The 15,345-nt window shown below is 39.5% G+C and overlaps 1 protein-coding gene across 5 annotated transcripts in view; it reads left to right on the top strand.

Annotated features, from left to right (window-relative positions):
• MAP3K20 (mitogen-activated protein kinase kinase kinase 20) overlaps nt 1-15,345 on the top strand; it is a 90,013-nt gene that overhangs the window by 39,478 nt on the left and 35,190 nt on the right. For all 5 annotated transcript variants that reach the window (XM_014880149.2, XM_014880150.2, XM_088168027.1 and 2 more), the window contains 3 exons: nt 1,994-2,080; nt 5,584-5,658; nt 10,877-10,983. In XM_014880149.2, coding sequence (XP_014735635.1) covers nt 1,994-2,080; nt 5,584-5,658; nt 10,877-10,983 — 269 coding nt within the window. The remainder of the gene's footprint in view (nt 1-1,993; nt 2,081-5,583; nt 5,659-10,876; nt 10,984-15,345) is intronic.

The raw sequence follows: 15,345 nt of genomic DNA, 5'->3' as shown, positions 1-15,345 counted from the left end.
GAAGGAAAGGCTTTCTCTTTATACTTGGCCTGAATATGGAAATTGCATTGTTGTTAAAATATTTTTCTAAACCTGTGTAAGTAAATACAAAGGTTTCCAACATCCCACTTTTGTATCTTTTATTTTGATTTATTAGTAAAATGAAGGCATTAAGAAAAATCCTTCATATTGTGCCAAATTGCTGGTTTTCTCTTCAACTGTGTGCAGACTTGGAAGAGTTTTTAGCTAGCACTGTTAGTTTAGGGAGGCAGTGATCTGTTTGGGCAGTGGAAATAAACACTAAAAGGTGTCATGATAAAGGAATTTGGTGCAAAATGTTCTACACAAGCAAATATGCATGAATGAAACAAGACAGCTCTTATCATTTACAGTCTTCTGAAAGAAAGGTAGTACAGGAGTAGTTTTCCAGCTCAAGGCTCTTGAAGACATTTAACATGTATTTCATTATGTTCTTTACTTGGAAGGTTATTTAGATACTGCTCTATCTGATGTGCAAACTTGAATTTTTCCTCTATAGTTTCATGGTACAGTCCCAACAGATGACGTTGTTCTGCAAGGCTGCTCAACCACGTTTGATTTGGTCCAGGAGCCTTTGTTTTAAACTGACTGTTTTACATGCTGCTTTTTTGTCCAAAGTACATGGGACTGGTAAATTTTTTCCTTCTCTCACAATTACGTTTCCTTCTCTACCAGTAGAGAGATGATAATTGGAGTTACAATTGAGGTGCCTTTTTATCCTTCTGAAAGGATTGAACTGAGGCTAACAGGATAATTGAATATGTCTGTTACAGCTTTCCCCATATAATTCTTATTCTCAGAAGAACTGTTCTTATTTTTCCAAGATACCCTTACCTTTACTAATCAGTCTTCTGACTCAAGCAGAATTATTCAAATAGGTCTATTATTGGAATACCCTGTTTACTTGACTAAAGGCCCAACTCTGCTTCAGTGCATTTTTTTTGCTTGACCTCCATCTGCCAGTATTGTTGCATTTGCTTTCTCATTTTCTTCATAGCTATCCACAGTCCATTCAAAATGATGCAGCTGGAATAAACCTGGGCACTAACCCAAACAGTGAGGATATAGAGACTTACATATGGATCTTAATGCATGTTGGCAAATCCTGCCAAATTAAAGATTTTTTTGTATTTGTTATACTTGATACATGAGCAGACGAAAAAGTTTGTAGATATTTGCAACAAGATGTGTATATGAAAGTTCTACTTTTAAAAAAAAGGGATATATACAAGTGGAGGTACAAAGTGCTATTAACTTGGTTGAATTCCAATATGTTGTCCCAATGGCAGAAAAACAAGTTAGATTCATTGACTTGAAGCCTTTTTGTTGATGCCAAACTTTTTTCTACAGAGTTGCTTAGATTCTTGGGTACTGTGTTACCAAAAGTCTAAAAGCATGTAAAATTAGGAGATCTTTCAATATCTTAGGACAGTACATCTATAAAAACTTGAGGAGAACAGAGTAATTTTTTATATGCTGTATATTGCTTGGTTTAACATGATCACATACTTGGAGATAAACAATTACAGGTTTGATTGCAAAATTATATTTTTATAGGCATATCATAGGAGCAAAATACCTTTTGGATCATATTCACTGGTTGCAATTGCAAAAATAGAAATATTTTTAAATGAAAAATTACTGCAAAGCAAAGATATATCTAGTTGGAGCTGAGAAGGAGAGGAAGAGTTCATTGTCTTCCCAAGTCCCAGTTGCCAAATGTGAACTTTATAGTGTACAAAGATAGTAAAAAAGCAACCCAGTTTTTCATCCTGGCTTTTCTGTAGAGGAAAAAGCAGAATCATTCAAATTAATTTTGTGAGAGGATCTTGCACACAAACACTGGTCCAAGTTCCTGCAAATGAAAACTGGTTGCCTGGTAATTGGATACAGAATAGTGCTGTATCAAGGTTTAATAATGTATTTAAAATACAAAGTACAGAAATAAAAATTCTTTTCTTTTTTTCTCTTCCAGGTTCTCTGGGAGATGCTAACAAGGGAGGTCCCCTTTAAAGGCTTGGAAGGATTACAAGTAGCTTGGCTTGTAGTGGAAAAAAACGAGGTAAGACTACGTTTCTACATTCAGGTACATAGATCAGAAAACAGTATTGGGGTTTTGCAAAAGACTTTTTCATCTTCTTCAAATTGAAAGTAAGTTCACGCGTATGGAAAGATTAGCAGTAGGAGCTAACACAAAGGGTCAAAGTGATGTTATTCCTCATGAATGGACCCTTTACATCTAATTGTTGCAGCTTCACGTCGTGATGCTGTAGATCAAAAATTGTACAAGTACTGTACTAGTTTCTCAGTCTCAATTGTAAAACCTAGGGGTTTGTTCTTAGTGATGAAAGAAGCCATTGCGTCCAAGGTAGGGGAACAGTTTAACTCCATCTCCTGCGTTTAGGACATCTTTTTACTGGCCGGGAGTTGATATATCTGTAAGAGACCTTCAGCTACTTCAACTTAACTCTCCCAGCAGGAGTCACTATAGTACAAGAAACTGCCGCTTAGATGAAAATTTCAAAAATAAAAGAAGAAAAAATAGTTTTAAAAAAAGAGAGAAATTACAGTTTTGCCACCTACGTTCAACACTACATTGAAGATGAGCTCCTCACTGGTATCGGCAAGGCTGTGGCATAGCTGCAAGCCTCCTCATGCAGAGTCTTTCCATTTCAAAAGCACTTCAGTGGTGTAAACACCGTTTGTACAGTGTCCCCAGCCTCGCTTTTCTTCTTCTCACAAATTGAGGCTTTCAGTTAGTTGGACATGTGAGCGTATATCTGAACACATAGTCCCTTGATATCAAAGACAGTAACTACATTTAAAAAACATTTAAAGTTGTGACTGTACCACACACAGACAAGCATGGAAATCCTCCACAAAGATGAAACCTCCTCTATCTAGACACAGCGGAAGCTTGGGAAACATTACAATGGCGAGGCACTGGCTGTACAATACAGATTTCTATTATTCTACATAAACTGTTTCTCAAAATGCTTCAGAGTTAAACAGAGGAGTTAGGTTTCCTCCTCTTAGTTTAATGTTTTTTGTTGGTGTTTTTTTCCCTCTCTCTTTTTTCTTCTTTTTGAGGACTGGATTAATTCCAGTGAGTGACACTGTGATATACCAATTAGTTGGAGATGCTACACTAACAGTGTGAAGATTGTGAATATGGTCTTCTACTGCATTTATCAAAGCAGGGGGCATAAAGACACTCTTTCTCCTAGTTTAGGGAAAGCCTCACACATCATTTTGAAGGAGGAACCAAAAAGCCTCCATGAACAGTATTAGGTTCTTTGCCTACCACATGCAGTTTTATGTAAGGGATACAGAGTGGCATTGGGAATGTTGTAAAGACATGCAGACACATGCTGAAACAGGTCCAAGAGTACAACACACATTTTTCTACAGTTTTCCAGAGCAAGGAATTGTGTAAAATATGGTGTGAACAAAATGTGGATGTGACTATTTTACTCATGACTGAAGAAACCTAAGGGGTGGCATTCTCAGGTACCGCTTGCCTGTTGCTACCACTTTCCTTAGAAGGCTGTGAGGGAGCTTATAGGACATTGCATACTTTTAATTTTTTCTGGCCATGACATGGGTAACAGGTCCAGCATAAGCCTTGTAAAAGTCTGCTTGTGCTACCTTTCTTCTTAGTTTTCTGTGTCCCAGAACAAGTGTAAGGGTCAAGTTCTGCTCTCAGTTCATGTTGATATCAGGGGATTGCATGGTTCCAGTCCACAACAGAATTGGATTAGTCCTCCATTTTTTGGACTGCAAGTCTTTTGTTAAAATCAGTGAGGGATTAAGGCCAAAGCATAATTGCATAAGGTGAAAAATAGTCTTTGTAAAGCCTGAGGCCAGCAAATGGAGTGGATTCTAATGTTTCTGTATGGATCTCCTTTGACACTATGCATAATTTCAGTGTTATTTTTCTTCTGGTAGAGATTTTTTAAAGCCATTTTTTAAGAAAAATGAGCATGAGAGTTCAAGTTATGCTAGACATGATCTCATAATAAATTGCTACTGAGAAATGTGTTCTTTATTATAATATGACATTTGGAACCTGCTACCTCTATATTGCATATTAGGTAGGCGACATTCTTCACAGGTGAGACAAGTGGTGATTGCAACTGTTTGTCTGCCTCCTGGAACAGTGAGAGTTACAGACACTACTGTAGCAAGACTAGCCAGTGTATTTTTAGGCTAATGACTCAATTAGAGATCAGACACCAGATCATACAACTTATTTATGCGTTGTACAAATTTCTGTGTATTTTCTCCACAGAAACCCTTGCATATTAAGTTAGGACATTAATAATCAGACTTCTGAAGTGCCCTGCCTCTGTATCTCATGTTTCCAGTTCTTACAGGGTTCAAATGCTTTTGGAGCAGAATTTTTTAACTCTTACTTTTGGCTGCTGTGTCTTGTAAGGCTTTGGAGGTCACATTGCAGCAATGTAATGGTACAGAGTGACATAACTTGGTCTACTTTACTTTTGAAATGGCAGTAGTAGGACAGATGAAAGGGTCTTCCTGGCAGGTTAGTCTGAACACGAATGTAATACTTGGTTCTCACCTCATAGAGGACAAGAACCCCTTTTCCAGCTTGACCCCTCTTATATTTGAACTCATTTTCACTGAGAAACTGGTTTTCTATTTAACTTTAAAAAAAAAATTGTATAATATGAAACATCTGAAGTCATTTAACGGCGTTAGTGAGAGCAGAGGAATCTCCTTCAGTGTGTAATGTTGGAAGCATGTGCAGTCAACTGGAGAGGCTTCAGTATCTCTGTATGTGTATGTGAGAAAGGATTTGCTTTTAGGCTTTCCAGTCTGGAGGCAGGCTGTTAATGTAAAAAGCGTCTAATCTGAAACTCTCAGCAAATGAAACCAAACTAGCTTCAAACTAATTCTCTGTAGTCATTGGTCCTGGCTATAGCCAGCAACTCCTTGTCTTCAGTCATTAGGAAATATTTATGAGTTCACTGTGCTCTGTGAATGCTTTCTGAGATCTGCATGTCCTCATTAATCCTGCTGACCACAGGCTCATGAAACATCTCTTGTGTCATGTAGAGCTTCCCTTAACTCTTTTTAACTCACTTAATGTAATCTATATTTCACTTATTTGTGTGTCAAGAGTGATTATAGTATTGTATAGCTAGATCGTTTATGTGGGAGAAAGGAATTAAGGCAGGCTGTACATTATGCCTATCTGACAAGCATTTTAAAATACTATGCAATAACCTCCACAAACAATTATGTTTTAGTATTAAAAGCTGTTTGTCTTGGTTTTGCTTCTTCTCTCTGAGCTTTCTTAAAGAACTCCATTTGTGCATTTGATACATTACTTTCCTGTAGGTCTATTAAAAATTATTCGTGCTTCTTGCTGGTCTTAGTAATTTTGATTTTTCTTTCTAATATGTCTCCACATTTTTTATATTTTGTTTGAAAGAGAAAGTGTGCTTTAATTCTTTGAAGTATATTGATCTCATAAGAAATTGCTTAGTAGCAGCTTAAAAGGAAATGCTTCCAGTAACTGGTACATTTTCTTTCCATTAGAGATTAACCATTCCAAGCAGTTGTCCCAGAAGTTTTGCAGAACTGATGCACCAATGTTGGGATGCTGATTCAAAGGTAATTAAATGTGTGTTTGATTTCTGCACCACCACCCCAGCCTTGTTTTGCAAAGTGCATTAGCATTTCTTTAACGGACAAATCTGAGCTAACACCATTGACACATTTCTTCACAAAGATACCCAGGATTGTCTTTTTTTTAGTGGATTTATATATTTAAACCTAAATCTCTCTCTCTCTTCCTTTTAATCAAGAGTTACTATGCTACTAACTTTCCTGACTAGTAAAGACAATGACAGGAAATATGGTAGGATGGCAAAAGTGTAGCCATGGAAAAATTGTAAGTTTTATATTTTGTTTCAAAGATTAATACTTAATCACTCTTGGATGTATGTGAGCATCACGTTATGAAATACAAATTTCGAGGTCCAATTCTGTGCCCTACTTGTGTTGAAAACACAAGTGTAAGTAAAGAATAAGTTAATCCATAAAGCATGAGTAGGAACAGCAGCAACACATTCTAAATTAACATTAAACCTTTCCTAATCTGTTCCCTTAGGGCTCGAATGGTGAACTTTATAAAGACTGTACTGTAATAATATGATAATAGCAGTGCTGTTTAACCATGAAAACAGAATAAAAAGTTAAAAGAGCCTCACCATTGTCGCTATTAATCTGCTGCTGCAAGGAAGGGATTAAATAAGCATTTATACAGTAAAAGCTTTTGTAGATTATGAGAGTTACCTTCTTTAAATGGACTTTGCGACCATCCTGTTGTACATAAAACTGGCTGAAAAGAGCCTGTGGGCATACTAGCTTTAGTACCAAGGATTAACATCTATTTCCTTTGCCTATGAAAATATTTGAGACACTGAAGAATAGTTAAGCAAAGGAAATTGTGCTTTTCTTCTCAAGTCAAGGTCCCAGGAAGAACTTAGTTTCTTTAAACTCAGGAGAAAGTTAGCTACTACTTCAGAGGGACCAAGATTAATTCCAAGACAAATTAGACCATACAGGTGCTCTAAACCAGAATTTATTGCCAAAGAGTAGCCACAGAAGAATAATATGAAAAAGGAAATATCCATTCTTGGTCTCTCTTTTAAAAGCAAGGGGTTGCTTTCCTGCAGAATGGATCTGGAACACTGAGATCCATCAACATGTGATTTCCACATGAACAGACATATAATTGTCATTTTCTTAATAACTCCTTGTATCCTCCCCACAGAAGGGAGGGGAGAAAGATGCTTTGAGTTTTTGAATCTACAAGTAGCTTGCTTAAGTTCTAGGTCAGTAATTACTGAAGAGGACTTTGAGTGCCAACTGCTTATCTTTACTTACTGCTCCCAAGTGTCAGCATCACTACCAAAGGCCCCAGAAAAAGGATTATTGGAACTTCTTTTCTGTAATTGTAGCACATACTAGATCAGCTCACCCTCTGCCTTGTTTGAGCCACATCCATAAGTGTCCAAAAGACTGTTGCTGTTTCTCAAGGAGAAAGATGATGATGAAAGAATGATTCTTAACCATCCGGCTGAGTTCAGTCTGATGGAGTAATTTAACTGAGTGTGGGCTGATTGCTTGGGACATTGTTCCCAGAGGTATCTCTGATTCATGCAAAGTGAGAATCGCATGTGAGATATGGTTTTTCTGACAGTCTGCTCTTTGCTAGTTTGTTTCATGCAGCTCTTCTTCTGTAAGGCAATTACAGCTTTGTTCACATGACTGAAATGGAGTAATCTGTGGTCACAATTTGGACATGTGACTGACTTATTCAGTCACGTGCTGGGAAAGGTTCGCTACTTACAGCTCTCAGAATGCTTTGATAAAGGGCTGTGTGGCCTGCATGAGCCAAAAGATGGAGCACGCTCCTCTGAAATACTGCTCTGTGTAACGTTCCCTTTTTGCCAGGATTAGCTTTAGAAAATCAGATCGTTGATGCATGAACAAGTTACTGAAGGTCAAGCAGGGGTGAGTTTGAGTATGTCAGCTGCTCAAAAGCAGTTGCTAAGGTGCATACTTCTAGCCCACAAAAAGCATGAGGTAACTTTTGGTGGCTTGCCCCTAAGAAATGAGGGATATGCATTTATGGTGGGGGTAAGGAATACATTTGGAGAGCTGCTGCAGAGCAGCTGGGGTGTCAGACACTGCTCACATCATAATTTCTTCATGGGAACAGACAGAGTTATTAATGTTGCTTTGAATTCTTAAGAATTTCTTCACATGGAGAAAAATATCTGTAGTGCTCCATATATTTGAAATGGTAGTCTTTATGCAGTTTAAACTGCTAGTTGAAACAAATAGTTCACACCTTAAAATTTCTACCAAACAAGGTGCTTTTGCTTGGTTATTAGGTAATTGTAGAAACAAGGTTGCTTATCACTGATGTCTTTGTTTACTGGGGGTTACTTGCTTTTGAGACGTGGGTGAATAATTCTTTCTCATTTCATGTGTTCCTTCATTTTCTCTCCACATCAAAGATGTTTATAAATTATGGAGTATTTTAATGGAAATCAGAAATCTGGGAACAGAGAAGAAACAAAAAATGAAAGACATATGGACTAAATATCCTGGTTTTATGCAGACCTATTCAGTAAGAAATACTGAGTGGATGGAAACAATGAAAACATTAGCCAGAATTATTTCTAGAGGGGCATATATTTTAAAGATTTCAGTATGAGACATCACAGATATAAAGGGAAACAGTTTTCAAAGGCGACTCATGCCTTGATATTTTAAGAATCCCTTATAAAGGCTTTCTAGAAAGTGCTAAGCAGTTATCCACTGAAAAGAAGACTTTTTTTTTTTTTTAAAGTTTCTCAGCTCAGGCTCCCAGTTTCACAAATCATTTCTTGCCAGTTTTAACCAAGGTACCACTCTTCATTTAGAGTGCATTTATTAAATCTGAAATTATCCTTTCCTAGGGGCAAGAAACCAACAAAACCCAGTGACAATGTAGGCTTGTGCCTTCCTGTCAGGTTTGTCTCCATGCAAAGCTGTTACCTGTTAATCTGGCAGCTGCAAAGCTGGCAGGGTAACTGCTGGCTGTTTACAGAATTTGAACAGCCAGAAGGTACAGTACTTTGGCAGTACTGTGAGACTCTGCATTTGTTCCAGCTCCAGTTGCACCAACTCAGCAGCTCCTTTGCCTGTAGTGCAGAACCCACCAAGTGATTGTTGCTGCTTCTCCCAAATCAGCTGGTTGATCCTTTTGCCTGCCCCTAGTAAAAGCCCTGTTCTCTGTCATTTTCTCCACTCTGGTTGCTCCAGGCAAGCCTGACAGTAGAGTTGACTGTGCTCACTTAGTGTCAGCCCGGCCCTATACTTCCCAGTATACACCTGAGAAAGAAGGAGCAAGCAAAATTCATAGACATGTTTTGTAAATGATCCTGAATAGTCCATAAAATATTCAGCATGGGAATGTTTGCCCTTGGTGCCTTCCTGAAAATACAATTTGTTTCGTATAGGCACATTATGTACCTGCCAGTCTGTTGGAGAATGTGTAGCAGTTGCAGTACCCTGGTAAATTGCAGGAAGCCACTCTCTCCAGTCTGGCAGCTTCCTCACCATTTGGGAGGCCCTCGAATCTCTTAACAGTTCATATCCACTGGTGTGGTTACAAGAGATGCAACTGTAGCAATAAAAAGGGTGTGAAGTCGTCAAAGGTTCTTCTGCCCCAGAACTGTGCTGGAGTTGGTGGTCCCACAGATGGATTTTGTGCTCTGTGCCCCCAGTGCAGCCCACTCCTGACCAGGGAAGTTTGGGCTCTTCCCAGGATGTGTTCAGAAGATCTGCTCCACTGGGGCAGGTCCAGCACCATCCTGCATGTGGATGGAAGGACAGCTGCCTCCTCAGCCCCCTGTGAAGGCAGGGGGACCCTGCTGGGTTTCCATACAAGGGACTGTGTCACCAGTGCAAGCAATGTGCTGCTTAACAGGTACCTGTTGCTGTGAAGCTCTGTGTGCCCAGTGTGCTTCTCTCTGCACGCTGGGCTGGGGAACAAATTGCACTTGTGGCTGAGGCAAGCATGTCTGTGGCAGAGAAAATCTGTGTAGCTCACTGAACTGCCCATTGCCTGAAATCGTGGAGGTGGACCAAAAAGACAGACAAAGCCTCCAGTTACAGCCGAATAGTGCAGCATTACAGTATAAGAGAGCTTGTCTCTTTTTTTGTTACACATTTGACACTTTTTCATACTGTTTGACATTTAAAATAAAGAAATTGTCTGTCTTTTATAATGTGGAAATCACTTGGATCTTCCTGAGAGAGACACCTCAGCATTGTTCCTAATTGTTTTTGTGCTCCCAAATTAAAATGCACGTTTTAATTGCGGCATCTGTAATTTTAGCAGAAATGGTATAATTAAAGGCACAGTCGAGAGAGAATGTGCATCATCCCCTTATTATGTATCTACATTTTGTTTCAACCTTTTGTCTCAACCTTGTCTGGGGTCTGTCAAACAGACTAACAGAGTCAGCGCTCTTTCAAGAAACACATTTAACTGGCTTTTTCAGTTTTCAGTTATTATCCTACTTCATAGCTCCCCTTGGGACTAAGGGAAAAGGAAAAAAAACAGAAAAGTTTTCATTGGTCTTTCTGACTTGTGAGCACAGGGGGTCTTGGATGGAGAGCCTTGGAACAGAAAGTTCAGTAGATGAGCCCAGGACAGAAGAGCACAGCGTCCACTAACGTGACCTTAGCTGCCAGTCAAGACATCCTTCCCTAGCCTCAATCTTCACTTCTTCCCTGGCTGCTCCTGAAGAAGCTAAGTCAGAGTTTTTCTGAAAGTATCTCCTCTTCAAGAGGGGAATTGCAGCCAGAAACCTGTTTTTGAAAGGCAGCTAAATGGCTTGTTCACACAGCAAAGAGTTTATGTTAATACCTGTAAAAGGCCATCTGTATAATTACCAGTTGCTGATGGTCCAGCCTTCTCTATTTGGAAGCATTTTCCCTCTTAGCTTGAAAAAAGTATTCTTTCAAATTAAGAATCTAGATGATTATTGATGATTCTATTGTTTAATACTGTTTTACTGGTAGACATGGGAGACAGCTAAAGGCTTGAGTCCTACTAGCCTGTGTGACTCTTTGCAAACTTCTCTTTAATGGAAGAACAAAAAGAAACCATTTACAGACTTACAGTCCTCTTGAGGGATGCTGTGGTCAGAAAGAAGTGTGGCAATTCCTTGTAATTGTGGGGTTTCAGTTGAAAAATTCCTGCAGATTGTTTTAGTAGTTTTATTTGAATGCAAATGCTCTGTTTCTGGTTTTCTTTTTTCTTCAGAAAAGACCATCTTTCAAGCAGATTATTTCAATCCTGGAATCTATGTCAAATGACAGCAACCTTCCAGACCAGTGTAACTCATTCCTGCATAACAAGGCAGAATGGAGGTAAGTTTTCTTCCTCCCAAGATGATATGATGTGGTTTTACATTTAAATGGTATGAGTGGGGTTTTTTTCAGAAAGACATCAGACTCCAGTGATGTACTGGTAGAAAATATGTGTGCTTGAAGTATTTTTAGAACATAACTTACCTTGTTGTTTTTCAGGAATGCCCAGAATGTTGCGAAACTTGTATTAGGAGCCAATGCACTTAGCTGTACCCTATATTTATTATTACACTGGTTTAGGCATCATGATATTTATGGTTTTGTGATTCACATCTTAAAACCAATTACAAGGTTTCAGTCAATAGTGTGGGGGCAAAAGAACTCAGATAACATGTAGTTTGATGCCATTTTCATAGAAAGTGTATCAGTGATGTTAGTATTAAAACCAAAAAAAAGATAACGGGCCTAAAACACCCCTTCCAAGTCAAGCCTCTATTTGTATGCATTCTGCTATTTTTTATGTGTTCTGTCCTTGGTATGAACTGTGAGTTCACATATCCAGCATATGCCCAGGCCAGTTCAGTTTTTACATAATGTTCCAGCATTGCTTGAGCATATGATTTTAACTATTGCTGATTGTAATTGTTGTTCATAAGTGATTATGAATGGAGATGAGATTTGAGACAATTTTATTACGTTACAGTTTTGCAGTAAAACTTCCAGCCTCTTCTTTGGAATGTGCCAAAATTTCAAAAACCTGTCCCTGAAGCTTATTTGTGGGTTAGAAAACTTGCTGCTTCCCAGTACAGCCTTCTGTTTGAGATGGAATATTGAAAGCAGATCTGCACAGGGAGATGATTTTTGCAGATGATCGTGTCTCAGTCTATATTAAGAAGCGCTGGCTCTATGCCAAATAAGCAGGGAGCAGAAATACCGAAAGATTCCCTGCATCGAAGAAAGCGGGACGGGGTGGAGGATGGGGAAGAGCACATGGAAATGGGGCTTGTGTCAAGCCCGGCAATCCCTCGTTTCTTCCGCCACCTTGCCAGGAAAGGCAAGACGTAGATTTTTAATGGGGCGAGTGGAAAAACTGAGCTGTGGCTGGGACGCCCCCGGTCACACGGCGGGGTATAAATAACCCGGGCCGGGCCCGCCCCGGCTCGGCCGCGCCGGTGGCCCCGGGCCCGGCCGGGCGGCGGGGGCTGCGCGCCATCTGCTGGCGGCAGCGCCGCACTGCGCCCCCGCGCCGCCCCCGCAGGGCCGCCCCGCCGAGCCCGCCCTGCTCCGGCCTCGACTCCCGCCGTCACCGCGGGGCCGAGCCCGCCCTGCTCCGGCCTCGACTCCCGCAGTCACCGCGGGGCCCAGCCCGCCCTGCTCCGGCCTCTACTCCCGCAGTCACCGCGGGGCCCAGCCCGCCCTGCTCCGGCCTCGACTCCCGCAGTCACCGCGGGGCTGCTGTGCCCAGAGCCCCGTGCCGGTGCTCTTGGGCCTGGCACTCATGGCGGTACCTAAAGTACCCCGACTATATGGCCACCGTTGTTTATGCAGACTCTTGAGCATCGTGCGGTGGGTTTGACAGAACAAGGAGGGTTGGAAATAAAAGTACACCCTCGTGAGGGTTTTCTTATAACAAAAATATTTATTTAAAAGATGAGTGATGCCTTAAGAGGCTACATGAAGCAGAGGCTAGACGGTGTTAAATGAATAAAGGAGGTATTTATTAAAAGGCTTTCAAAGGATACACCTTGAGCAGTACAAGAGCCCGGCCATGGCTCTACCCAAGATAAATGCAAGATGGATCCTGGTCACACGTTTTCACACTTTTTATAAATTTTGATCCATCCACACGTTGGGGTTAATTGTCCAATTACAGCTTCAGGTTATGAAGTCCCATCTCCTAGATTGCTTTGCTGTTGTTTATACTTTTTGGGCCCGAAGCTGTAACGTTGTCCTTGGCTGTCGGCCTGGAAAAGGATTGTTTTATCTAACTGAACTGTGAGGAGAACTCACTAACACTTTATATGAAGTTTGGAATCGCACACTAAGGCAGTACAGAATCTGAAAAATATGAAAGCTAAAGCTTAAGGCATCATGAGAAATATTCAAGTGCCTTTAGGAAAAGTGAATAACTACTTAAATCTTGCCAATATAGCAAAATAAAAGCTGTACTAGCTGACGTTTGGTAACAAACATTGTTTTGCTTAATCTGTTTATTTCTTGAAGTGTGACTCAAGTGACCCAACTATTTCTTGCAAATTTTGTTTCGATACACCTGAATGTCTCAGATGAAGAATGTCTGAAAAGATGATAATGAAAAGCCATGCAGCAACAAAAAGCTCTTTGGTCCTATCAAATAATGAAAAAAACTTCTTACCATGGAGGCTTGTGTTAAAAATAAATGTGGCATTTTTTCTGGAAGAATAAAAGACTTGGAGACAAGGAAATATTAGATAAAATAAAAATTGGTGATGGGACATGATTTGCCTGAAAGCAAAGGTGATTTTTTAATTGAGCCAAAATGAAAGCAGAGTGTTCATAAAGAGCACAAATCATGTGGGCACTTGCTTGGAAGCTGGAGGGATGCTTTCCTATCAAAATTCTGGTAAGAGCTTCCTGCCCTGATGCAAAAGCTTTTATGAATGTTTAGCAATAAACAGAAAGTATGCAAAAAATTTGCCACCTAAAGTAGATGAAAGATGCATAAAGTGATCCCAGAGGATAAACTAAAAGAGACTTAAGTTTGTTACTAAAACCAGTTGCACAGACGTTTAAGGTATTTTCAGTTCTGCATTGAAAAATCTTTGCTTTTATTGATGATTTTTTTCCCATGGTTTTTTATCCCATAGTGGTTTGCAAAGGGATAGTGGAACCAGCAGCAAGGAAAGAATGAGATGTATTACCACAAAATAGGGAATTTTAATGAAGCCTGGATATCAGAGCCCTGGAGAAGGGTGGGCTTGGGAAAAGCAAAAATTATTCTTGTTCCTTTGAGGGACTTCTGAATTAATGATCCAGATATGGCACTTTCACAAGGATACTGTGCTTACCAAAGCAAATCAAAGCTCAGACAAGCTGGATTGCGTTTTTCCCCACTCTTAAAAAAAGGCAAGCTGAGGTTCTTTTTCTATAGACATGCCAAAATTGTAGCTATAACAGCAAGTAACTGGAGTCTTCAGTATCACTGAGTGGCTGGCATGAAAACTGAGAGTGGGCTGAGTCTGTACATGACTGCTGGAGTTGATAACACAGATGATGCTTTGACTTACCTATATAATGTGGTCCTATCTGCAACATTTTCTGGTCTTAATTTTTATATGAATATTAATATTTTGATCTGCTAGTTCTGTTTTTCCTTAAGATAATTCAGTGTCTTCTTTCCTAACTGTTCCACGTATTTGGTGCATTTTTATTATTACTAAAAAGGGGGCACTGCCTTTTACCTGAGTTACATAGGTCTACCCTATGTTTAAGTTCATATTCTGTGATCTTTTTGGAGCCCTTTTTCAAGTCATTGTATGAAAAAGTCAGTCAGAAAAAATTACTGTAGAAATAATTATGTTCTAGTTCAGTGAGAGATCACATTTACCTGCATTTAGTCATATATACTAACTGCATCTTTGCTTCCATCCTCTCCCCACGAGTGGCTGCTCCAATGACTAAAATAGTTTATTAGTGATACTTATATTAGTGTATTAGTAGCAATTCAAGGCATATAAAGAAATGCCAGTCATTGTTTTTAATCTGCAAATGCTTATCATTATAGTTTCTAGTAATGCAGTATTTGTTCTTCAGTGTTACAGAATGAAGTTTTTCTAGATAAACCAGTAAACTCACACTACAGAAGCAAACAAATCCACATGCCCTACAATGTATAATGTTTCAAGCTGCTTCATTTATGGAGTAAGACTCATTAACTGGGCAATGTACAGTAGCTTTCTCTTTAATTACACAGTTTCATTATGCAGTGGAATTATTTTTCAGAATGCAACTGTTTTTGCAGACTAACCTTTTATTATAAGAGAAGTTTCTGTCTAATGAAGAGAGATAATTACAGTACAAAACAGACTTTTGACAGAGAGAAAACTATTGTTACCAGGACTCCCCTAGTGCATAATATTATTTTAAAAGAGAATGTAATTTACATATTTAAAAAATTATACAGTTGTGTGTAAGTAGCAGCAATGATGAGAGACAAACTAAGAAAAGCAGTGCTTGCAACTGCTCTCAAGCTGCTGTTTCCACAGTAGATAGCATAGTAAGTGTTGCACCTGACAGAAAGGGTTTATGAGGGATATGGGTATCTGGGAAGGAGTCACTTTCTGACTTTCAGTCCAGTGCCTTTTAGTTTGTTCCCTTGTTGTCTCTTTATTATGATGTGTGACCACTTTCTACCCAGCACAGGGATCAGTTTAATCTATGCAT

This window comes from Sturnus vulgaris, chromosome 7, assembly GCF_052056855.1.
Source record: "Sturnus vulgaris isolate bStuVul1 chromosome 7, bStuVul1.hap1, whole genome shotgun sequence".
Classification (NCBI taxonomy): domain Eukaryota; kingdom Metazoa; phylum Chordata; class Aves; order Passeriformes; family Sturnidae; genus Sturnus; species Sturnus vulgaris.
Note: the sequence above shows the minus strand (reverse complement) of the source record. Positions and strands in the feature narration are given on the sequence as shown.